Here is a 25232-nt window from a genome sequence, read left to right as displayed (position 1 = left end):
TTTTAACCATACACCAAGGTCCATCTTATCAAAATTCAATATGCTATAGAATCCCAATACATGAGTTCCATATCCAAGGGCCATAGCCATAAGTATTAGACATTTAGGAAGTTATCAAATTACTAGAGTTTGAGGCATAAGATGGCATTTAGGAAATTATCCAATTAAGAATCTATTCGAAATGCCAATCTAGTAATCAATGTCAACGTAAACATAGGCTTACAGAGAATACCAAAAAGAAAAAAAAAAGGATCATGGTCCCTGAATAGACAAAACAAAAGAATATCAAATTAGCGGGAATAATACATCAACAAACAAATTTTATAGTGTGAATGATGGCAGGATAAAGAGAAAGGAGGCAAAGGAAAAAGCAAAAAAAAAAAAAAAAAGAAGAAAAAAATGGGAACAAAACTTATATATTTATATCCTAAAAACAGAGGCAAGTACCAATGTATTAAGCTTTCCACGAACGGCAGTTCCAGTAAATCCAAATTTGTATATGAATTCAATTCCTCCGTGTACAATGCAGTATAAACTGCTCTCACCCCGTAATGGCAGGGTAGCTTCTATACATGAATGTGATGGATGATTATTTGCATATGTAAAATATAAAGTATTCCCCGGCTTGCTTTGCTTCCCTTGACTAGAGCTGTCATGAATGTTATAGATCCCTCCCCAAACCCAACCATCTCTCTTTTTCGAGTCACCATGACTGACTCTTTGATACAAAAGCCGTCATCTTTGCTAAAACTGCATAGAGAACTAATTCACTATCTGTGGTAGAGAACCAAGTGCACCAGGAGGTGATGGCACAAGTGAATTCCAGCGTTTTTCTGGATGCATTACTACTACGTACTACTCAGCAGATCAACTGATGATTCTAAACACTCCTGTGGGTTCGCATAAAAATAATCCTCTTCTTTGGGCTTGTCGAGGATTACCAACCTTTTGGTTGGACTACCCATACGATCAGCGTGAGCTCTCTTTACGGCTGAAGAGAATGTATCCCAGTCCAGTACTCCATTATGGTACTGATCTATCAGATCAACTAGGAGCTTTCTGTTCAACAATATCGTCTTCTTGAACCCAAGGTATCTGCACATGCATTGGAGGTACAAGTCATGTCAATTGGCAGAGAAGTTCTGAGAATCATAAGAATCGGAACAAAACAATGGTACTAGAAAATTATGCCAGAAAGAAAAAGCTGTTTGCATCATCTCTCATCAAGTCCGATTTGTCTCCCAGAAGACGCAGATACAAAAATTGTTATTCACTACAAAGAAATCTTTATTCCTAGGATTTTAACAGCAACAGATATTCCTAGAGAAGAAATAATCTTGGAAATCACATTGCTTCAGCAGAATGTACCTGCGATGGCCCTCAACTACTTTGGCCATATTTCCATCGTATGTGGGGACAAATATATCACTCTCTAATGAGACAAGATAATCCAATGCCGCCATTTGAGATGAATGATTCTGGAAGAACTGAAGGTCAGATGGTTCCAACAGTGTTTCCTTCCTGACCTGTTTCAACAAAGAACAAAGGCAAACTTAGCATCATTAAACAATAAGAAACGTTCCAATTACCATGTTTGAACTTCAAATTTACCAATTTTGGGTAGTCCTTTGCAAGACTAGCCATTCTCCTTTCCCCGCCATATATTTCTCCAGCTGCAATGTAGATTTGAATGTTCCGATCAATGTCAAGAGCCCTAAGCGTTAGAGCAGTCTCCTCGGGTGTCAAAGGGCATAGGCCATCTTTTCTTTTCAAATCAGAGTTGATTATTTTTTCTTTCCACCAGGGATAAGCATATCTGTCAATGCATAGAAAATTGAAAATGTTTGAGACTTGCATCAATTCTCCTATGTCCTATTGATCTGCACATTAGTTAGTTGAAAATGAAATCTGAATTGAGAATTACAAAACAAATGAAGTATGCAAGTTACTGCTCACCTCATCCTTGTCAACTCTTCCACCTCATCACTGTTGCAACCTTGAGTACAGCCAGAAAACGCCAACATATCCATTTCATACCTCAGATGAAGCACCATAAATGGACCATTTTGCCTCAGAAGCTTGATGACCTTTCTGCCCAACTCCTCTATCTGAGGAGTAAATCTCAGAGCACTAAAATTAACACGGCATCGCAGCTTCTGAAGGTCCAGAGGTTGACCGTTATTTGCCAGCCTAGCATCGGTTCGATTTAAATGCACAACTTTGTACTTTTGTATCAGGGGCAGAATCTATAACAACAAATATGCCATTTGCTTTAGACTAACTGACCATAGAACAGAAAAAAACATAATCAAGTCACAAAAACATGCTATCTGGTAATGTTTAGGATAACATATGTTTCTGACCCCAACTTATAGTACCAGGGATGGTATAAGCTGACCTGATTCTTATAGTAAGAAATGTCAGACCAACTAATTGGGGGCATGGTGTAAACCATTCCTCTTTCCACTCTCAGCTTGAGTCTAGGAGGCAACTCTTTCAATATCCTGACCTCATCTCTCAAGGATGTAATAAAATGATCAACATCAAATATGTCTTGGAACTCACTACGAAATCAAAGTAAAAGGAAGAGTTATTAAGAAGTCATCCCTGTAAAGAAGCAAGCAACCCAAACAGCATTCAAAGAAAGAATGGAAGAGTCACCTAGGGTCAGCCCAGAAGGAAGTTTTATCGAGTTCAGGGACGATAAGCGTGACATTTAGATATCTGGCAATGGCCACCATGTCACATATCTGTAAAACGCAGTTATACATTAGAGGAAATCCAATGAGCAAATGGGATCAGTGCAAAAACATAGAAAGAAGAACAGTCACCGCTGCTCTCATTTGGTTGAGTCCTCCATTGCACGACACCATCAAGTATCCATTGTTCTTATAAACTCCTGCAGAAAAGAAAAGATCAATTGAGATGAATGGAAGTGATGAAAGAAGAGAAAGAGAGAGAGAGAGAGAAAGAGAAAAAGAAAAGATACTCTTGGGAGGGAGAAGAACGGGACGCGGAGACGGAAGTAGTTGGGAATCGAAATCAAGGGCACTGACAGCAGAAGAAGAAGAAGAATCATGAGTGAAACAAGAAGGCCAACCCTTCAAGACTCTTGGACCCCACATCTCACCCAGCGTCGTCAACTGCACCACGCAGGTCCAGACAAGCACCGACGTCGTCGCCCTAATCATCCACATCTTCATCCTCGATCTCGACGCTGCCGCCACCGACGACGACGAACCGTTAGAAGAGCCTCTCCCTCCCTTCTCCACCCTCACACCCATCCACACTAAATCTTGGCAATTGCTGCTGCTGCTGCTGCTGCTGGTCCTCTCCGGCCTGCACATCTCACAATGCCTCCTCCTCTTCCTCCCCCTTCATAACCCTAAAATGCCAGATTCAATCCAAGATCCGTCGTCCTTGCCTGTAACGGCCACGAATCCACCAGCATCCGCCACAATGTCACGCAACTAACAAGATCGATCTTCGAATGAATGTCTGCAGGATGCGTCGTTTAGTGATCGGCGGGAATGGCCGGCGAGTGTGTGAGAGAAAAAAAAAAGAGAAAAAATGAAATGAATTAGCGTAGGTGTGTGAGGGTGTAGGTGTGGGGTGTCCAGCGTGTGAGAGAGAGAATAAAACGCTACGCTCTTCAAAACGCATAAACGACATTTGCCATTGGTCATTGACACATGCTTAACCATGGTTCAGTTTAAAAGCCCTTCTCAGGTTGGCTGCTCTATCACTGTCTACGTGTCCTCATCTTCACTATGACACGTGTGCCTTTATCATTCTGGGCTTTCTTTCGTGTGGAGCGGCGGTAGGTGCTCCCCATTTATTCGCGTCCCTTCTAAATGTGCCGACACTATATTCTATTTTTCTACCAATTCAATGTCATAACTACTCTAATTTTTAGTTTTAACAGAAAAATATTTACATGCACTTGGGTAGAGATTTGAGAGTATATAGTAGAGCAAGGTTTTGCTACAATATATTTTCACTTTAAAGCTTGATTCCCCAAAAATAGAAAGAAATAAATGTGCGATAAATTGGGCGGAATAGCGGGAAATGGTACATTGACGATAAGGTAAATTCACAAAAAGATATGAGTCAGCACCAGACGACCGAGTCGTACATGTTGACAAGACTCGCCGTTAAGCTTCCGTCAGCCAGAGTGTCGGTTCCGCCGTTAAGATGTAGCGGATTCCATTTCCGAACGGTTCATTAATTTGGGGCCATAGGATAGGGGGTGCTGGGCCAGGTGTCAGTATCTTAAATGACCCTCTTTGAGGACCCCACTCTTTCTACGGTGAGTGCTCGATTGCTATCTTAGACTGCAATTGCTCTTGGGTCCCATTCAGATACACACCCCTTTTTAGTTTTTTCCCTTCCACTTAGTAAAAGTTATGTTATGGCCTCATGGGACATCATATTTAATTAGGTATAAACTGATAGAAATTAAATTACAATTTTTATGAGAAGCTCTAGTGAAAAATAATATTAAACATATTTTTTTAAAATTATTTTTACTATAAGATACAAAATGATATTGAGATTTAATTTCTAATTTTTAACATATATTTATATTCAATAATGTATGTACTGTAAGATTAACAAAATATTTAACTTAATTGGCTATTTCTTAAAAAAAGGATAAAAAATCTAATTAATTGGATAAAATCATAGTACAATAGTTAAAGTCATATTATTAATACTAGTGTATTACCTATAATCCACCTTTTATTATAAATTAAGTGTATGAAATATCAATATAAAATTAGCCAAAATGGTAATGTAATTTATATTCTAAATTAAAAGTCTTGAGTTCGAATTACATACCATTATATATTATATAGATATAAATATAGATCTATAAACGCATCCTGATATATATCACTTTTATTCCAAGATACTTTTAAAAGTAACACACTGTACATTAATAATAATAATAATAATAATAATAATAATAATAATAATAATAATAATAATAAAGGGTTAGCCTTACTTTCAATTTCTCTTTGTCCACTTTTATAAAATCTTTAAAGATACAAACTAAAATATCGATTAAAATGTAATGTGAACCAATGTTTAAAGAAGACGTTGTAATAAATCGTACAAACAAGATATGTATTTTTTTTTTGTTTCCTACGGTATGCTCCAATTCGATACATTAAGAATTAATTCGTCTAATTGGTTGTTGCATACACAAAGCAGGATTCAAACCTTCAACACTTACTTAAAGAGACGAGTGAACAATTCAAATTGATTTTTCTTTATTATACTAATTTGAGAATGCATGCACTTAGCCTCGTGGAAGTTGAAAGCATGATCCATCAAAATTCATTCTTGCGGTGCCATCCTTGGCTCTTGCACGTCATTTGCGTGTGATATTCTTGCCTCATTAATTTATATAGGCCATAATCTTATGCATACCCATTTCCCACTACTAAACTCTGTTATTAATATTCTCTGTGTCCGTCCTTCTTAGTATATCTTTTTATTAAATTTATTTTTGAGATATTATAATAACAAAAATTTAAAAATTACAACATTAATTTATTGATTAACTATATGTTTTAAATCATAAATAATATTTTTTTAAAATAATTAGGTCAATAATAATATATAAGGTAATATGATTGATAATGCAAAATTTGTAATTTTTAAAAGAACAAATTATATTTTTTCCTTAACATTTGGAATAAATTTTAAAATTATCTCATGTTTAAATTGTTTTATTTAAGTTTTTAACATTTCAGTCACAAAAAAAAAAGTTTTTAACATTTTAATACTAGTTCAATGTTATTCTATTGTTAGTGATTTGATAATAGAGTTACATGGTAAAACAATATTAAGACATTTTAAAATGTTAGAAATTTAAATAAGATAAAAATATTGGGACAAATAAAATATAATGAAAGTAATTTTTAATGGAATAAATTACATTACGAATTTAAAATTTTTACTCATTAGTAGATAGACTTTTGGAAAAAGTAAAAAAAGAACATGCTATATATACAGTAATGAATTATACCATTTTATCTCTAATATATTAATTAAATTTTTTTAATATTTAATTTAAATAAATTTTATTTAAATAATTTTTTTTATGATACATAATTATTCAATTATTTTTTAATCACATCTAAGTAAATTATTCTTAATCACATTATTTTTATTCTAAGTAATTTTTTTTTAATTTTATTTTTGTAGAATGGCTAGTAGATATATTTTCGAAAAAAAAAACATAGTACATGTATAATAAAGTACAAATTATGCAATTTTTTGTTTCTAATGTACCAAATTTTTTAATATTTAATTTAATTAAACTTGATTTTTATCTTTAAAATTAATTTTAATTTTACCTTTTAATAATATTAATTTTTATGATAGATAATTATTTAATTATTTTTTGTTACATCTAAGTATATTATTTTTAACTATATTATTTTTGTTTTAAGTAAATTTATTTTTTATTAAGAGTAAAATTTAAATTGAATAATTATCTATTATAAAAAATTAATATTATTAAATAATTTTGAGACTTATCTTAAACATATAAAAATAAAAATGATATTTTACTCATTTTTAAAATTAGAATGTTTTAAATTTAACTTTAAATAATAAAATAAAACAATTTTTTCATACACATGCATCAATAGAATGCAATAATGCATTAGTTATTTTATAAAACTATAGCTCATTTGCATACCTATATAGTTGGCTACTAACTTACACGCATTCTTGGCTTATATAAATTTGTTTTTATCTCATTAAAATTTTACAAGTCTAGGAAATTTCGAGCAAATAATAACTATAATAAAACAAAAAAAAAAAAAAAATGGAGCCATAGATCAGAAAGAAGAAGATGGGTATGGCTCATAATGCAATCATCTGCGTGGCAATATTAAAAGATTTCCCTTGTCCCTATTGGTACATTGTTGTGTCCTTTGGAGGAAACAATTATACTTTTTTGTTGAATGAAAAATAAAACGAGTTTTCAAGTTGATGGTAAAATATATGTCACAGTTTGGTCACACTAACCCTCTTCTAGGGATAGTACATCCAGTTCATTTGATTTGAGGGTGCTGCGTGCTCCTTCTATGATTAATTTTGCATGCATAAATTCATTTATCACGATCATGCTATGGTATAAATATATGTGCTTAATTAAGAGGGTTAGTGTGATTAAAAAATGAGTTATAACTCAAATGACATAGACTCCCCATACTCAATTAAGAGGTAGCGGGTTCGAGTCACATATCTTTTCAAATTTTAAAAGAGCCAAGAAGCAATAGCTCAAGTGGCATAGTCTCCCCATACTCAATTAAGAGGTTGCGGATTCGAGTCTCCATATCTTCGGTAAAAATAAATAAATAAATAAATATTTGTGCTTAATGTTGTAAAATAAATAAATATGGAAGAAGAAATAAATATAAAATAAAAAAATATAGATAGAATATAAAAGATTTTAATATTAATATTTATTAATATTATTATCTCAATATAGTAAATATTATATATTTGTGGTATGTATAGAGAGATAAAGAAAGAAAAGTATTTTATATTTGTGGTAGTGTATTTATTGTCTTAGTCTTTGTCCATATTTATACACATGCAATGTTAATTTTTTTAATTTTGAAAATCTTGTACCGCCTACCATTTAATGTTTGTACCGCCTAAAAATATTTGATTAGAGGAATAAGTTATGCTGAATGGACACTGAGTAGATATCTATATGGTAACATTCTCCTTGGATGTCTATTAAGAATATGCCTCATCAAAATCTTATTAAACAAAAATCCAATAGGAAAAAATTTTAGTGAATGAAAAATAGTATAATATCCTTTGTGATTAAAGCTAGCTCACTAAAAATCTTGTCAAGAAAAACTCATCAGGGACAAAAACCTGACCAAAGAAAAAAGAGTACAGCCTCCCCCTCTTATCGATATTATTTAATATCTCGAAATCGGCGCACCCCAATCTGATGTACCAATCTTTCAAAGGAAGATTTTGGAAGTGACTTTGTAAATAAATCTGCCAGATTATCGCTTAAGCAGATCTGTTAGACATCAATTGTTCCTTGATTTTGAATGTCATGAGTGAAGAATAATTTGGGAGAAATATACTTTGTTCTATCACCTTTGATGTATCCACCCTTAAGTTGAGCAATGCATGCTGTATTATCTTCAAACAAAACAGTTGGAGTTATTTTATGGTCAATCAGTCCACATGATGACAAAATATATTGGATTAAACTCCTGAGCTAAAACACTCGCGACTTGCCTCATGTATCGCGAGTATTTCAGCATGATTAGAGGATGTTGCTGCTATTGTTTGTTTTATGGACCTCCATGACATAGCTGTATCACCATATATGAATAGGTATCTTGTTTGAGATCTTCCTTTGTGTGGATTAGACAAGTATCCTGCATTTGCATAGCCAACTAATTGTGACTTGGATTCATATGGATAAAACAGTCTCATATGACTGTTCCATGAAGATATCGAAAGATTTATTTGATCCCATTCCAATGTCTTTTGGTCGGAGAGAAACTATACCTTACTAGTAAATTCACAGCAAATGATATGTCAGGTCGTGTATTATTAGCAAGGTACATTAGTACTCCAATGGCACTAAGATATGGTACTTCATGACCAAGGATATCTTCATTTTATTCTTTAGGACGGAATGATCCTTTTCCACATCCAAAGACCTTATGATCATTGGGGTAATTAATGAATGTGACTTATCCATATAAAATCTCTTCAAGATCTTTTCTGTGTATGTTGTTTGATGAATAAAGGTGTCATGGAGTTGGATGCCTTGGATGCTATTTTGGCTCAGAACAAAGCTATGTCTCAATAGATTGCCGCCATCACTCAACATTTGGGGGTATGTAAGTATCATCTGTTGCTACCCAAGATTCTTCTTTTGATATGAGTGGTGGAGTGTTTCAATTTGGAAGCTATGGTTATGAGCAATCCCCTCTTGAGCAAGTTAATTACATGGGTAATTCTTCAAAATCGGCTAATAATGATCCCTTTTTCAAGACATATAACCCGAGATAGAGAAATCACCCGAATTTTGGCTGGTAAAATCAAAACCAGAATCGAAGGTAGTCCAACTTCAACAACAACAACCCACCAAAACCAGTTCAACCGGCAAAATCCTTTCAACCAGCAACATCAATTCTTCTAATCACACAATCCAACCCAGCTGCTCAGGATACCTCAGCATTGGAAGCATCATTAGCAGAACTCTCCAAGACCACTCATAGTTTCATACAGAAAACTAGAGCTTCAATTCAAAATTTAGAGGTGCAGATAGGACAGTTGAGCAAGCAAAATGCTGAAAGACCTCCTAGTACATTCTCCAGTGATACAATTCCAAATTCGAGAAAGAAATATAAGACCATCTATGTGATGAGTGAAAAAGAGATGGAGACTCAACCTTCTCGCGAGGAAGAGCCCAGCTGGAGAAAGCATGAAAGAAGCCAAAGACTTTGGGGAGTCTACTCCCTCTCTCCCTGCACATACCATGATTGATCAACCCAAAGTGGAGAACTTAGTTGCTGAACACAAGGACGAGCAAGCCTCTAAATTCTTGGAGGAACAGGAAGATCCCCATTGAAGATTTTTCTCCTGGATTGAAAGTCGTGTTGACTCACCATTCAACATTGCTCTATACAGTGAACAAGATTCTCTCTCTGGAGCATGTCGAGTTAATTCATAAGGATACAAGGAGAAGATTCACTGTGAGAGGAGAAGAATTGAATCAATATGATCAATCTCCTCCTTAACGGCAGGGGTGAACCATCAAGCTAGTGACATTAAAGAAGCGCTTGTTGGAAGACAACCCAACACCTTTAGTATCCTTTAGTTATGTTTTATTCTTCGCATTTTAATGGTTTCAATTTCATCTCTCATAGTTTTCCTTATTTTTAACATTATTCAAGTTATGCATTTTGACCAGAACAGGAGCAGGTGTGTTTGGGATGGAGCAGAGAGCTCCGTGATGGAGGAATTTGGTTTTGATGGTTGGATGTTAAATGCCAGATCTGGGCGTTTAGCACTAGAAGGCACGCAATTTGGGAAATTGCCACTGCCTCCCTAGTGTTTAACGCCAGTTTTGGGCGTCTAGCGCCAGGGTGCAAGCAGCTAAAGGGAATTGGCCTCTAGAACCCTGGCGTCTAGTGCCAGGGGTGAAAAAAAAGAGGTTGGCACTAAACGCTAGAGGTTTGGTATTTAGCGCCGAATGCACGTGAACAAATAAATTTCATTCGGGTGGAGTGGCGGTAAACGCCCACAACCTGGCGTTTAGCGCCTAGTACGCTGCAACCAGCTCCACCACTCTTTTTGAATTCAAATCCCCACCAACTCCCCCCTAATTCTCTCCCACTTCTTCGTTTCCCATACCCTCTCCCTATCCCATCAAATCTCTCCTTTTTCCCATACCTATCTTACCAATTCCATCATTCCCCAAGATTTTCTCCTCTTTCCAATACACCCCACCAACCCCTCCATAAACCCCCCCAACCGTTTCCACTTCTCTCTCCCTTTTCCCCTTTTCCTTTTTTCCTCTTCCCTATAAATACCCTCCCACCCCACCTTATCTTCCACACAACAACCATATTCCTTCATCATTTTCTTCTTTTTTTTCTATCCTCCACATACACGTCCCTTACTCTCTCTCTCACCCCTTCTTTATCTTCTCTTTCTATTCCCACCACACCCACTCCCCTTCCACAAACCCAACCTCCGCTCCTTTTTCTTCTTCTTCCTCTATCTTCTTCTTTCTCCTTTTTTTCCACACCACTTTTCCCCTTCTAAGCCATAAACGAACCTCCCTCCCCTCTTAGCTCTTTTCTTTTTTTTTGTTCAAGTACAAGCAAACTTTTAAGTTTGGTGTTGTCGCAACCACTCTCTTTTTATTTTTTTATCAATGAAACCAAATGGAAGCGAATCTTCTTCAAGGAAGAAAAAGGGAAAGGCACCACAATCCGGAAATTTTGAAGGTTCTCCTCCAAGTTACATGAGGAGTACTTTTTTAAGATCATAATAAAAAAAGAAGGTGATCCCAAAAGTGAATTTTGACCTCAAGCCGAATGAATATTCGGAAATTCGGCAACAAATAGAGAGGAGAGGTTGGCAATTTCTGAGGTAATGTATGAATTACCTACAAGGATATTGTTCGTGGGGTAAATGAGAAGGACTATCAAACCTATATGAGGGAGAAGGTCTTGGACTTCAATCCAAGAATGGTTAGGGCAGCCTTTCGACTACCACCTCCAAATTGTGGTTTGGAGACTTACAGTGAGAGGATGAGCTGAGACCGGAGGTATGACCAAGTGCTTGCTGACATTTGCCTTCCGGGAGCTTAGTGGAGGTTGAGTTCAGATGGACAGCTGAACCAGTTGAGCCGGCATGACCTTAAGCCAGTTGCTAGGAGATTGTTGGAGTTCATCCAACGCTCTATTATCCCGACTAGCAACCGATCTGAGTGCACAGTGGATAGAGCCATCATGATCCACTGTATCATGATCGGTTATGAGGTGGTGGTGGTGGAGGACATTATTCCACAACAACTCTATAGCATTGCCTCCAACTCCTCCACGCATGCGAAGCTAGCCTTCACCCACCTTATTTTCTGGCTTTGTGAGGTCACGGAGGTCCGATTGGATAATAATTTTCCTATTCCCATTGAGTGGCTGATTTCAAGGAAGACTATGGAGCATGAAAGAGAGTATGCTAGGGTCCCAAGGGGAGGACAAGCCAAAGAAGAAACTCAACAAGCTCCTCCACCACCTTTTGTGCCTCAAGAGCACTAATTCGCACCTCAGGAATACTGGCAGCAGCTGATCTCCTCACTTGAGCAGATGCAGGTCAGTCAGGATAGCTACGACACCTTCCTCCATCAGATTGTGGTTGAGTAAGAGAGCCAGTACCACAAGCTTCGCCAAGTGAGGCAAGACACAAGGCGTCTGAGAGGACCATATAGAGCACAACCTAAGGAGGGAGATGGCCACCGCCATGACTGAGGTGGTTGAGTTCTTTTCATCTTATTTCCATTTTCGTTATGCTTATGTTATTTTTCTATTTTCTGTTTCTGATATTTATTATTTAGTGCATGGCTCTTAGTTTCTATTTCCTTTAGTTTTTAGTTTATTGTTGGTTTTGTATTTTTATTTTCAATGAGCTTATGTAGTATCCTCAAGAAGTATTTAAAAAAGAAAAAGAAGTGGTATTTATGGTTAAAATTTGAGTTTTTTTTACTATTGTCTTGTTACATTGTATGTAGTGGTATTTATAATTGTGATTATGATGGCATTAAGAGAATAATGTGTAAAGTTCCTTAAATAAAGAGGAATGTTGAATCTTGAGGAACAAGAATTTAGAGAAGTGTTATGAAACCTCCACAAATGAGCAAGAGGTTAATCCTTGAACCAAAAGAAGTAAAAAGAAAAATAAGAAAAAGAGAGAAAAAGAAAGAACAAGAAAAAAATGATGACAAGATCAGAAGAAAGCTAAGTTTCAAAGCTCTGAGTATCAATAACTGAGACCCAAATATGTTCCTGTAGTGTTTATTGTTCAAGGACGGATTGGGTGATTAAATCCGAGGGTGTTTCATCACCTGACAACTTGGACTAACTAGTCCGGGATTATCGATTAAAAATCCGTTACACAAGCCACCTTGAGACAAGACATTTAGCAGTCCAAAGAGGCTTTGGACATCGATGTTTGGAATCAAAATCTCAGTTATATGCTTGTGGTGCGAATGTGTCAAAGAGAGGCTTAAGTAAGTAGATCTGCGGGGTGCTATATCACCCGATAACTTGAACCAACTGGTCTGGAATTACCGATCGAACACTCACTATTAAGAGTTGCCTTGAGACGGAGCATTTAGAGTTGTCAACAGAAATGTTATCTCTAAGTTCACAAGAAAGGAATTCAAAGATCAATATAGACTTAATGGGAGTGAGATTTCATAACATCATCCAGGTTTTAGTTCCTTTGAGGTGTTGATATTCCCAAATTTTAAGAAATAATGATAAGTAAGGATGCACTCATGATCACAATGATTGAAAAACCTCACTTTTAGGACAAGCATGAGCTTCAATGGAACTTCAACTTCTAACCAAACCAATTCTTAGTTTTCATTATTCAAGTTGTTTGAGGACAAACAACACTTCGAGTTTGGTGTTGTGATGCAAGAACATCATTAGTATCTTTTCTATATATTTTATACAGTCTTCTGTTAATTTGTTAGAGGATTTTAGTGGATTATCCCCCATTAGATGCTACTTTGAGTTTTGTGGTTTTTGATTAATTTTCGGTAGAATTCTGATGAAAAATTGATAGAAAAGTGCATGAAGAAGTAAAGGAGCCTCATGTGTACGCATCATGCATGCGTACGCATCACTGGAGCAACAAGGAAAGTCATGCGTACTGGTGCACGAAACTGACTCCGCACATTTCGCACAGATAGACCGGCAAGTATACTGGGTCGTCCAAATAATACCTCAGGTGAGTGAGGATCGATCCCACGGAGATTGTTGGTTTGAGCAAGCAATGGATACCTTGCAGATCTTAGTCAAGCGGATAGAAATATAGTTGTCACAAGAAAACGCGTAAAACAGATAAATAAATAAAACGTTACTAGATAGGTGTGAAATCAATGGTATGAGAACGGTTGAGGCTTCGGAGATACTTCATCCTTCTGAATCAACTTTTCTCATCATCCACTCCAACTTCTAATTAATTCATTCCATGGCAGGCTGTATATGATTAATGCCGGGTCAGGGTCATTCAATCTGAATGGGGGTGAAGCTCTAGCAGTCCATTCCCTTGGTGATCCTACTCAAAATACCACAGACAAGGTCGGATCTTTCGGATCAGGAAATGCTGCTCCTTTGGTTATAGTCTATACCACAAAGGCCCTAATCGTCCTGCACCTTGGCTGTACTAATGTCTCGATAAGTACCCAACGAAGCTGTGGATTAGCCGTCTAAGAGATGTATAATCAAGCTGGTGGTTCAATACTATCCCGTCAAGGACTCGCAAGAACCCATGTGGAATTGGGATGACGGTCAGGTTACACTCCCAATCCATTAGGATGAAGAACGAAGATACATCTTAGAATAGAATCAAGCATAGATTGAAGTGGAATATTGATATTATTAATTCATAAGAATCAGCAGAGCTTCTAACCTTAACCTAGGAGGTTAGTGACTCATACTGTACATAGAATAGTATTCGAATAAAAGTGGGGGAAGAAGATTGGCGGTACTCCCAAACAAGGGTGATATTCTTCTATAAATACTAATATGATAACTAAGAATTACAGAAATAAGATAAACTAGTCCTATAGTGTGAAAATTCACTTTCTGGACCCACTTGGTGAGTGTTTGGGCTGACCTTGACTGAAGCCACGAGCTAGTGCTCCCTTCTGGGTGTTGGACGCCAGGACTGGGGCTGGTGACTGGCGTTGAACGCCAGTTTTGGGCCTTCGTTTCCAAAGAAAAGTATGAACTATTATATATTTTCTGGAAAGCCTTGGATGTTAGCTTTCCATAGCTATTGAGAGCGTACCATTTGGACTTCTGTAGCTCCAGAAATGCTCCTTCAAGTGCACAGAGGTCAGAATCCGACAACATCTGCAGTCCTTTCTCTGTCTCTGAATCAGAATTTGCTAAAACTCCTCAGTTTCAGCTAGAAAATACCTGAAATTATCATAAAACATAACAAATCAAAGTAGAATCCAAAAATATGAATTTTGCACTAAAACTTATGAAAATATAATAAAACTTAAACAAAACATAATAAAAACTATATGAAAATGCTGCCAAAAAGCGTATAAAATATCCGCTCATCACGTACCCATGTGCTATGCGTACGCACGGCTGCAAGAGCTTAAACGAGAAAATTCTCTTTTGGACTGATGGCGCTAAATGCCACAACTTGGCGTTTAGTGCCGGGAGCTTCGTAAATCGTGCCAAGCATTCTGGGTAGCTGGCGCTAAACGGCCAGCCACCGGCGTTTAGCACCGAGGATCAAATTTTGCGAACAAGGTTTGCTGCTTGGCCAGTGCTAAATGCCCAGTACCTGGCGTTTAGTGCCAATAGCATGGAATCAAGTGGGGACCATATGTGAAACAAATCAACATAGCTTTCTTTTATCCTAATTTTCATTACGCACTTTTATACTTTTTTCTCTACTAGGGTTTTCTACACCATGAGCAACTAAACCTCCATTGTTAAGGTTAGAAGCTCTATTTACATTGATGGATTGATAATTATATGTTTTTCTACTCTTGGTTAATGCATTGATTATTGTTTAAGAATTGGTTTCGTTCTTCATCCTCCGGATTAGTGAGTATTGGAAAATAACTCTAATCTAACTTGAATTCTATCAAATCTTAGAAAAGCTATATCATTTGAATTACATCTTGAAACCACTTTCTCATAAATTGTTAATTATCTGGGTTTAATGTGGTACGTGACATATAACTGTATCATTCTTGGGTTCATAGGATTTGTGTGGCTTTAAATAAGAAATTGGACTTAACCCTTTAATACAATTGACTGATCAAGGAATTGACGGTTGGTTGAATTAGAGGAGATTGGATTTCTTAGTTTAATGCTTTTTAATCCGTTTGATCTTCAAAACTCTCATTTCATTTTGTCTAACTAGAATAGCTAATCAACCATTGCTTGCTTAGTCTGTTAATCCTTGTGGGATCGACAATCACTCACCATGAGTTATTACTTGGTACGACCCGGTGCACTTACTGGTAAGTTGTGCTTAGAAATTTCACACCAATGGGCAGATATCATCATTTTGAAATCCATTTTTGACCAAATACTCAGTAAGACGATTATACCACATTCATCCAGATTGCTTTAGACCATATAAAGATCTTTGTAATTTTACTGAGTATAACCCCTGTGAATATTCATGAGATGGTTTAGATATCTTTAGTCATTCAGGAACTTTCATATAGATATCACGATTTAATGATCTGTATAACTAAGTTGTTACCATGTCCATTAGATGTATATGTATTTTATGGTATGTAGATAAACTGACCAAATAACGTAATGTTATTGCATCTACTACAGGAAAATATGTTTTTTCATAATCTATATTGGGCTTTTGTGAAAAACCTTATGGCACAAGTCGAGATTTGTAGTGTACAACTTCATTTTTCTCATTTTTTTTTCTCACAAATATCCATCTATATCCAACAGGTTTTACATCTTCTGGTATACGGACTAAAGGTCCAAAGACTTCATGTTTTGCAAGTAAGTCTAATTCAGCCTTCATAGCTTCTTCCCATTTTGGCCAATTACCCCTTTGTCGACATTCTTTGACTATTATTGGCTCAAGATCCTTACTTTCATGCATGATGTGTAATGCCACATTATATGCAAATATTTCATTGACAATGATTTTATTTTGGTTCTATTTTTCTCTTATAAAGACATAATGTATCGAGATCTCATCATTTTTACAATTTTCAGGTACCTGAACGTCTTCTGGCGTCAAAACTATATCAGAATTTTGGACAACTGCAGGTGTCTTTACTATGTCTTTAACTTTTTTAACAGGAATAATATTTACCTCTTTTCTTTTTCAAAGATTTTTGTCTTTAGAACCGATAGAGCTACCACGCTTTTGACATGAATTTATTTTGGTGGCCATCTGTTCGACTAGGACATCAAATTCGAATTGGAGCATTTTCAGCTGGTATATAAAATTTAGTAATCCTTTTCGTATCAAAAAATGTATCAGGTAATTCATTTTTTATTCTTTACAAATGTAGAATCTTTTAAATTTCTAGTTCACATTGCCCTTATCGAGGATCTAAATGCATCAAGGATGATGCATTCTAATTAAGTTCTTTTTCAAGAAGCTTATTCTCTCCCCCTAATGTTGAAAATTTTAATTCATCAAAATGACAATCTGCAAATCAAGCTTTAAACATATCTCTTATTTGTATATCAAGATACCTCACTATAGAGGGAGAATCATATCCCACATAAATTCTCAATTTTCTTTGGGGTCCTATTTTAGTGCGAGAAAGTGGGGCAATTAGAACATATATCGCACACCAAAAAATCCTCAAATGAAAAATATTTGGCTGCTGGCCAAAAGCTAATTGTAGAGGAGAAAATTGATGCTAACTTATTGGCCTCAAACGAATAAGTGATGCAACATGTAAAATTGCATACCCCAAATAAAAGTTGGGAGATTTGTTCTCATAAATAAGAGTCTAACAATTAATTGGAGGTATTTAATAAGTAATTCTGCTAACCCATTTTGTGTGTGAACATAAGCTACTAGATGTTCAACACTTATTCTGTCAGCCATACAATAAACATTAAAGGCTTGAGAAGTGAATTCACCAGCATTATCAAGACGAATTGTGTTGATTGGATTTTCTGAAAACTGTGTCTTTAATTGAATAATTTGAGCAAGTAATCTTGCAACATCAGGCTGCGAGAAGACAATAAACACACATGTGACCATCTCGAAAATATGTCTATTAGAACCATAAAATATCTAAAAGATCCACATGATGGATGAATAGGTCCACATATATCACCTTGAATCCTTTTAAAGAATTCAGGAGACTCAAATCCAATCTTTAATGGTGATGGCCTTAAAATTAGTTTTTCCTGAGAACATGCACCACAATAAAATACACTAGATTTAAGAATCTTCTGGTTCTTTAGTGAATGTCCATTGAAGTTTTCAATAATTCTCCACATCATTGTTGTTCCAGGATGCCCCAATCGATTATGCCAAATTATGAATTCATTTGAACTGGTAAACTTCTGAATTAAAATGGCATGTGATTCAATTGTACCAATTTTAGTATAATATAACCCAGATGAAAGTGAAGGTAACTTTTCTAATATAACTTTTTTATTTGAATCATGAGTTGTGATACATAAGTACTCATGATTTTTCTCATTCATTGTTTCAATATGATATCCATTTCGGTGAATATCTTTAAAACTTAACAAGTTTCTTAGAAACTTAGTAGACAATAGTGCATTATTTATTATGAATTTTGTTCATCTGAAAAATAAAATTATAACTCTTCCGGAGCCTTCTACCATATTGCTTGAGCCAATAATGGTATTAACACATTTTTCTTTTGGTACAAGATGAGTAAAATATATATTACTTCTGAGAAAGGCATGCGAACTTGCACTATTCACAAGGCAAATATCTTCATTATATATCCTTATCATTTTCTTTAAAGACAAATAATAATAATAATAAAATGAGTAGTAGTACATGCACAGTAAAATTGTATTCCTAATTGAAATTATTTTTCTAAAAAGAACTATAAATAAAAATAGTATCATATACTAAGATTTTATTATTATTACTATTGTGATTAGTTTAGAACTTGACACATTTAATGATTTTGAACTTCATATACATAAACATAAATATTTTATTAAACATTATTTATATACATCATACTTGAAATTCAAATACATAGGGAATAAAACTTAACAAGAAGCTTTTTACATTATTTATTTACATAAATACTTAACGAACCTAAATATTAAACTTTCATCATTGATCAAATGGCCAATATTTCTTTCAGAATTCTCAAAAAATTAGATACTTCATAATGAGTGGTGTAATTTTTAGCATCTTTTGAAACAAAATTTGTCTCCTTTCTTTTGTCATCCTTTTTCAAATATACTTGATAAAAATCAATTAAGTGCCTTGGGGTATGACAGGTACGTGACCAATGACCCTTTCCACCACAATAGAAATATTTATGCTCTGTTGATTTATTTTGCCAATTATTTCTTTCTTTATCCCACTTCTGGTTAAATTTTTTCTTGTGAACATAATTTTTCTTCCTTCCATAATTTTTCTTGTTACCAAAACCTTGCCATTTACCTCTTCTGGGGTTATGATTTGCCGCATTTGCTTCAGAAAATGGGACGGCGCCAGCTGGAGGCGCTTTATAATTTCTTAAAAGTAATTTATTGTTATGTTCAGTAACAGCAAGGCAAGAAATTAGCTTATAATATTTTTTAAATTCTTTTTCTTGATATTGCTACTGTAGGAGCACATTTGAGACATGGAAGGTCGAGAAAATTTTCTCTAACATGTCATTATCAGTTATCCTTTCCCCACATAATTTCATTCGTGAGGTAATTTGGAACATTGCTAAATTGTATTCATTTATGAATTTAAAATCTTGTAGACGCAAGTGTGTCCACTCATATCGGGCTTGAGAAAGTATTACTTTCTTTTGATGATTATACCTTTCTTCAAGGTTTTTTCACAGATCTGTAGGATCTTTTAGTGTGAGATATTCATTTTTCAATTATTCGTCAAGATGACGACGAAGGAAGATCATGACTTTGGGTTTATCCTTCTGGGATGCATTATTTTCAGCCTTAATAGTATCTCCAGGATCCATTCAATCAAGATGAATTTTGCCATCTAATATCCATGATAAGTAGTTGTTTCCAGATATACCATGATTATAAAAATCCAAGATGAAAGAGTTTTGACATAATGAAAATTTATTACTTGAGTCTTTCTAAAAATTTTATCAGAGTCTCATGTTGATAACGTGTTGTAAAATAAATAAATAAGAAAAAAAATAAATATAAAATAAAGAAGTATAGATAGAAAACTTTAGTATTAATATTCACCAATATTATTATCTCAATATAATAGAAATTATATATATATACAAAGTAAAAGGAGTATTTTATATTCGTAGTAGTGTATCCATTGCCTCAGCCTATGCCCTTATTTATACGTGTGCAATGTTAACTTTTTCAAATTTTGAAAATCTTGCACCGCCTACCATTCAATGTTTGTACCGCCCAAAAGTATTTGGTTGGAAGAATAAGTCATGTTGAGTAGACACTAAGTAGACATCCATATTGTAACACTTAATAATATCTTTAATTATTCCAAAATTTTATTCAAATCTATTAAATAAAATTAAATATTATGTAATATATAAACTGTTAGAATATATTAGGATAAATTATCTTTCATTAGAATTATTTAGCATATCTAAATATTTATTATAGGATATTACGTCTTTATGATTTTTGATTCTCTAAACACCTATAAATATCCTTCTATATTGTATCATTCAATACAATTTGAATATACACAAATATTTTTTCTACTGCTCTCTCTTACCCATTCTAACATGGTATCAGAGCCATGGTATAGGTTATTTTTCTTCTAGTGAAATCACCGTATTTTTCATACATTTCTTCCATGCCAGTTTTTTCTTCTCTTTTGTCAATGTTTTGATGCTTTCTCACCTAACCGATTAGCTCATTCACTACTTGCTTATTCTCTTGAAGAAATCATATATATTTTTTGTCACCTTCTGATAGTTTGCCATCTCCTTGCATTTTGTCATTTTTCAGCAGTTTTTCGGTAGTTTGCCATATTTTCAGCAGTTTTTCGGTAGTTGGCCACTCTTGCGGCAGTTCTATCTGCACTTTCCTTGTGGCAGTTTCGTCGGCGTTTCTTTGTGGCAGTTCTGCCTGTGTTTCTTTATGACAGTTTTGTCTACGCTTCCTTGTGGTAGTTCCATCTACGCTTCCTTGTGGCAATTCCGTCTGCGCTTCTTTCCGGCGGTTTCGTCTACGCTTCCTTCTGGCAGTTCCATCTGTGCTTTCTTCTAGCAGTTCTGTCTGCACCTGTTCTATTAGTTTATTCATTTTTTATTTCATTGTTTTAAATAAGTTTCAAACTCAAGTTGTCACTTGAGTTTGAGGGGGATGTTAGAATATATTAGGATTAATTTGCTTTCATTAGAACTATTTAGCATATTTGAATATTTATTATAGGATATTACGTTTTTATGATTTCGATTCTCTAAATACCTATAAATATTCTTTTATATTGTATCATTCGATACAACTTGAATACACACAAACCTTTTCTCTACTACTCTCTTACCCTCTCTAACATAAACTATTATAACTTATGCTATTATAATAAATAGAATTTTGAGGTAGACAAGAAAATGTAACAATACTAAAATATATTTTTGGTGACCAAAGAAAAAAAAAGGAAACCTTAAATAGGATTGCATTGCCTCGCGAGGCTAATACCTTAACATATATAGATTCTCGTAAATCACTTGAGTTTGAATCCACTCAGAATAGTTCTCATTGTTGAGAGCACTTTTTTTAGTTAAAGAACCAGCAATACCATTTGCTTTCTTAGGACGTGGTTCATTTTCACTTTTGACTTTTCACTCTCTACACATGAGCTCCTTAATTTTGGCAAGCAAATCATCATCGTTATCATCATTTCCCAAACCTAAAGCATTGAGCTGGAAGGTGCGCATCTTCATTTGGAGTCAGTCTCACAAATCACTTTCCTTGCGCCACTGTCCCAGGCCAACATTAAACTCCTCCATATTGCAAAAAGTTCACAACGGTGGACATCCAAACCAGTAGAGGCCCAGAACAGCCACTGATCTACACTCCCTAGTGGTCCTAAATCTCACACCTAAAGCTAGCGCACTGTTGCTCCATAAAGACACTAGCATCGTAGTTCACTTTTGTCCAATCAAACATCAGTTTTAACTACACAGAACAGTAGATTTGACTTTGAAAATATTGTAACCTATTATTAGATGCCACAATATATTGAATCACCCTTCGAATGTTGAGAATCACTGTCACTAGTGACCACACATCACTAGAATCAAAGATCTCTTGATTCCTATAGTCTCTAAACCCACCATAGATCTACGGCGGTGACTGTTTCATTCTTCATCGTCAACTCTTGAACCCAAATTTTGAACTCTATATCCTGCAGCAGAGGAAAAGACATGACGTGGCTCCAATCTCTAGCTTTGGTACAAGTTAAAAGGCAATGAGAAATCGACTCCACTTCATCCCCACACCTGGGGCATAGCTTGTTGTTCTTCATGCTTTGGCGGAACCGAAATGATATTATTGGCAGCACATCGTGAATCCCTAACCAAATAAGAAGTTTCACCTTCTCAGGCACATTGCGACACCAAAGCCAGAGATAATTAGAATGATGAATTCCTTGACTTTCTCGTTTAATTAGTCACTGGTAGCCATCTTTCACTGTGTAAGTTTTGGATGAGTTTGTTCTCCAATTCCAACTTAGATGATTATTAATAGATCGAGATGTGTTTAATGTTAAAATAAAGTCCATCACTTCAACGGGTATAGGAGTGGCAAGGATGTTTAAATTTCATCTTCCATTATTCCATACATCACTAATAGATATATCAAGTTCAGTAATATGGACATAAAGAATTAGATCACATAGTTTTCCATAAAGAATCCAATGATCATACCAAAAAGATTATAGTAGAGATCCAGTTTCTCAATGATAGCTCCCTTTTAAACAGATAATGCAATTCCTATACTCTTCTAGCAAGGAAAAACAATATTAGGGGTTGAAAAGTCCAAGTTACAACAATTCTTCATGTACTTATGCATAAGAATTTGAACCTAGAGCTTCTTTTTATGAGATAAAATTTGCCAAACTAACTTGTCCAACGAAGCATTATTGACATAACCAATGTCCCGTATCCCTAAGCATCCATCCTTCTTTGAATTAATCAGAGTGCTCCACTTAACTAGAGATAAATATCTACCTTCATGTGAATTATTACCCTTCCATAAAAATGTCTAAAATAATAGAATTAATCTTATTACAAGCATATGAAGGAAAGTGATAGACTTGCATTTGATAAATGAAAATAAAAGAAACTACCGATTTTATCAAACACAGTTTACCTAGTTTATTTAGAAGATGCCTTTTCCAAATGGCCAAACAACTTTGTATCTTTGTAATCATCTCTTGGGCACATTTTCTTCTCACACGATGGTATCTTAGATTCACTCCCAAGTATTTACCCAGATTTTGGGTAAAGCGGATGGAAGAGACCCTAGTAAAGATATCCCTTCTAGCATTGGAGATAGAATTCGAACATATAGCCTTAAACTTCTCACAATTAACTTTTATTCAGGATACCTTGCAAAACGAATTAAGAACATTCATAATAGTTTTTACCTGACTTTTTTGAGCTTTACAAAACAAAAAAAGATCATCTGCAAATATGAGATGAGAAACTTTTGGGCCATCTCTGGATACTACAACCAAATTTCATTCCTCAAGAGAAGACTTATGAGCAGTTAAGAAGACTAACCTCTCCATGTAGAGCACAAAAAGATACGGAGACATAGGATCCCTTTATCTCAAACCTTTCTTTGGGATAAATTTTTCTAGCTTGATTCCATTCCAAAGAATGGCAAGAGAAGATGAGCAAACACAATTCATTATCAATTCAGTAATGATACCAGAGAAACCAAATCTTCGAAGAGTATGTCTAAAAAAACTCCACTCTACTCTATTATAAGTCTTCTCCAAGTCAATCTTGAAGGCCATAAAGCCCATTTTAAATTTTGATTATTTTTTCATAAAGTGGAGGATTTCCTAAGAAATAATGATATTTTCCGTTGTTCCCCTTCTAAGAATGAAACCTCCTTGCAAACCACCACCTCAATAAGAAAAGGACAAAATCTATTCACAAAAATCTTGGTGATGATCTTATAAACCACATTGCATAAACTGATGAGCCAAAATTTTTTAAAAGAAGTGGGAGTCTCTACTTTTGGAATGAGCACTATGAGTGTTTCAAACACAAATGGATCAATAAGACCCCCGAAAAAGCCATACTCACAATCTTATGAATGTCCTCTTTAATTATATTCCAAAATTTTTATAGAAGAAAGCCTGAAAGCCATCAGGGCCTGGAGCTTTAAAGGAATTCATGGCCATCACTGCTATCTTGACTTCTTCGATAGAAATAGGACCTGTAAGCTTTTGATAGGCCTCAAGACTCAATTTAAGTAGAGGAATGTCACCAAAAGCATCAACATTCACATCATCAGTTGCACAAAAAACCTTCTGAAAGAAAAAAGTTAGCTTTTGATTTAATGATCTCATCATTAGTTGACCAAGTCTATCTTTAATAAAAATACCATGAATCTTATTTCTTCATCTTCTGATCAGGGTCTGAAGATGAAAAAATTGTGTTTCTATTTTTGAAATTTACCCACTACTCCCTTAACTTCTAGTACTAGAGATGTTCTTGTAAGAGAATGATGTTATATTCCTCATTTAGGATCTTCTCTTTTACTTTTAACTTTGGGTCATCAAATACTTCCAAAGCATGCTGGAGATGATGAATCATATCTTCAAGCTGTTTTTCTTCACAAAGACATTGCTAAACACTTTTTTTTATTGAATTTTAAAGTACCTACTGCACCTTCCTAAGGCATTTAATCACATTTGGTGCACCATCTTTCCAAGCATCATGAATTATACCCTATGGAAAGACGGGTGGTGTAATAACCCAAGTTTTCAAAAAATTAAATGATGAACATTTACGATTTATTATAATTATTGAGAATTTTATTTTAAGAAAATTATTTTACTGAGAATAATTAAATAGAGTTTTCATGATAATTGAAGTTTAAATTAATTAGAATTTTATTATCATCTTTATTATAATTGAATATTTCACATAATTTCAATAATTAAAAAATAAAAAAATGTATCATTCAATTTAAATAACTTTTATTATGAATAATTTATGATTTAATTCGAGTTCCTTATTTTTAGAAAATAATCTGTTAAGAATGATTAAATTGATTTTATAAGTACTGAGTTTAAGTTAATTAATATTCTTGTATAATTTTATTATAATTAGTTTTGATGGTTGTCAATGTTGATTCATGATTAATTAGAATTAAGTTTGAAAACTGTTAAAAGATTAAAGTTTGATTATCGAATTATTTTCTTGAAATCTGACTTTTAAAAGAAAATAGTAACTTTGCTAATGATTAAATGACTTTAAAATAACTAGAATTATGGAAGGTTGATTTTTGGGATTACTAGTTGATTGAGTTTAATTTTGAAGAGATTCTATGATATGTAAAAAGTAGTTATGAATTGATGAAATTGGAGCTGGATTGATGGAATACGTGAGAATTACGGAGTATGATTGATTTGTTAATTATTATGAATTGTGAATTTCTGATTGATTGAGAATCTTCTGTTTGATAACTGTTAAAAAAAATTGATGAGACGTTGAGAAAGAAGAAACTCCTAAGGGTGGCTAAATCCTATTTTTAGAGGAGGTTATGTATGAATTT

General features: G+C 34.6%; 1 protein-coding gene across 2 annotated transcripts; it reads right to left on the bottom strand.

Moving 5' to 3' along the window:
* On the bottom strand, positions 1-4041 carry LOC112722626 (rhamnogalacturonan I rhamnosyltransferase 1). 2 transcript variants are annotated; one of them, XR_003162756.2, is made up of 9 exons: positions 2990-4041; positions 2832-2899; positions 2662-2750; positions 2399-2564; positions 1957-2246; positions 1612-1816; positions 1369-1526; positions 448-1095; positions 1-261 (listed from the first exon to the last, which is right to left on the bottom strand). XR_003162756.2 is itself a non-coding variant. In XM_025773722.3 (8 exons), exons 1-8 carry the CDS (start codon positions 3345-3347, stop codon positions 849-851), a joined length of 1581 nt encoding a protein of 526 aa, XP_025629507.1. In that variant the 5' UTR covers positions 3348-4041; the 3' UTR covers positions 267-848. The 2 variants fall into 2 exon arrangements, 1 of the variants encoding a protein (XP_025629507.1); XM_025773722.3 differs by lacking the exon at positions 1-261 and having other exon boundaries at positions 267-1095.
* Between the last annotated feature and the right edge of the window lie 21191 nt (positions 4042-25232).

This window comes from Arachis hypogaea, chromosome 11 (assembly GCF_003086295.3).
Source record: "Arachis hypogaea cultivar Tifrunner chromosome 11, arahy.Tifrunner.gnm2.J5K5, whole genome shotgun sequence".
Taxonomy (NCBI): domain Eukaryota; kingdom Viridiplantae; phylum Streptophyta; class Magnoliopsida; order Fabales; family Fabaceae; genus Arachis; species Arachis hypogaea.
This window is presented reverse-complemented; position numbering and strand designations above follow the sequence as displayed.

Excerpts from the sequence above, each read along its gene's own strand:
- LOC112722626 (XM_025773722.3), bottom strand. The coding sequence starts at position 3,347 with ATGTGCAGGCCGGAGAGGACCAGCAGCAGCAGCAGCAGCAGCAATTGC. Across the intron at positions 1,527-1,611 it reads CAAAGGACTACCCAAAATTG|GTCAGGAAGGAAACACTGTT; the intron begins GTAAATTTGAAG and ends TTGTTGAAACAG. Across the intron at positions 1,096-1,368 it reads GTAGTTGAGGGCCATCGCAG|ATACCTTGGGTTCAAGAAGA; the intron begins GTACATTCTGCT and ends ATGCATGTGCAG.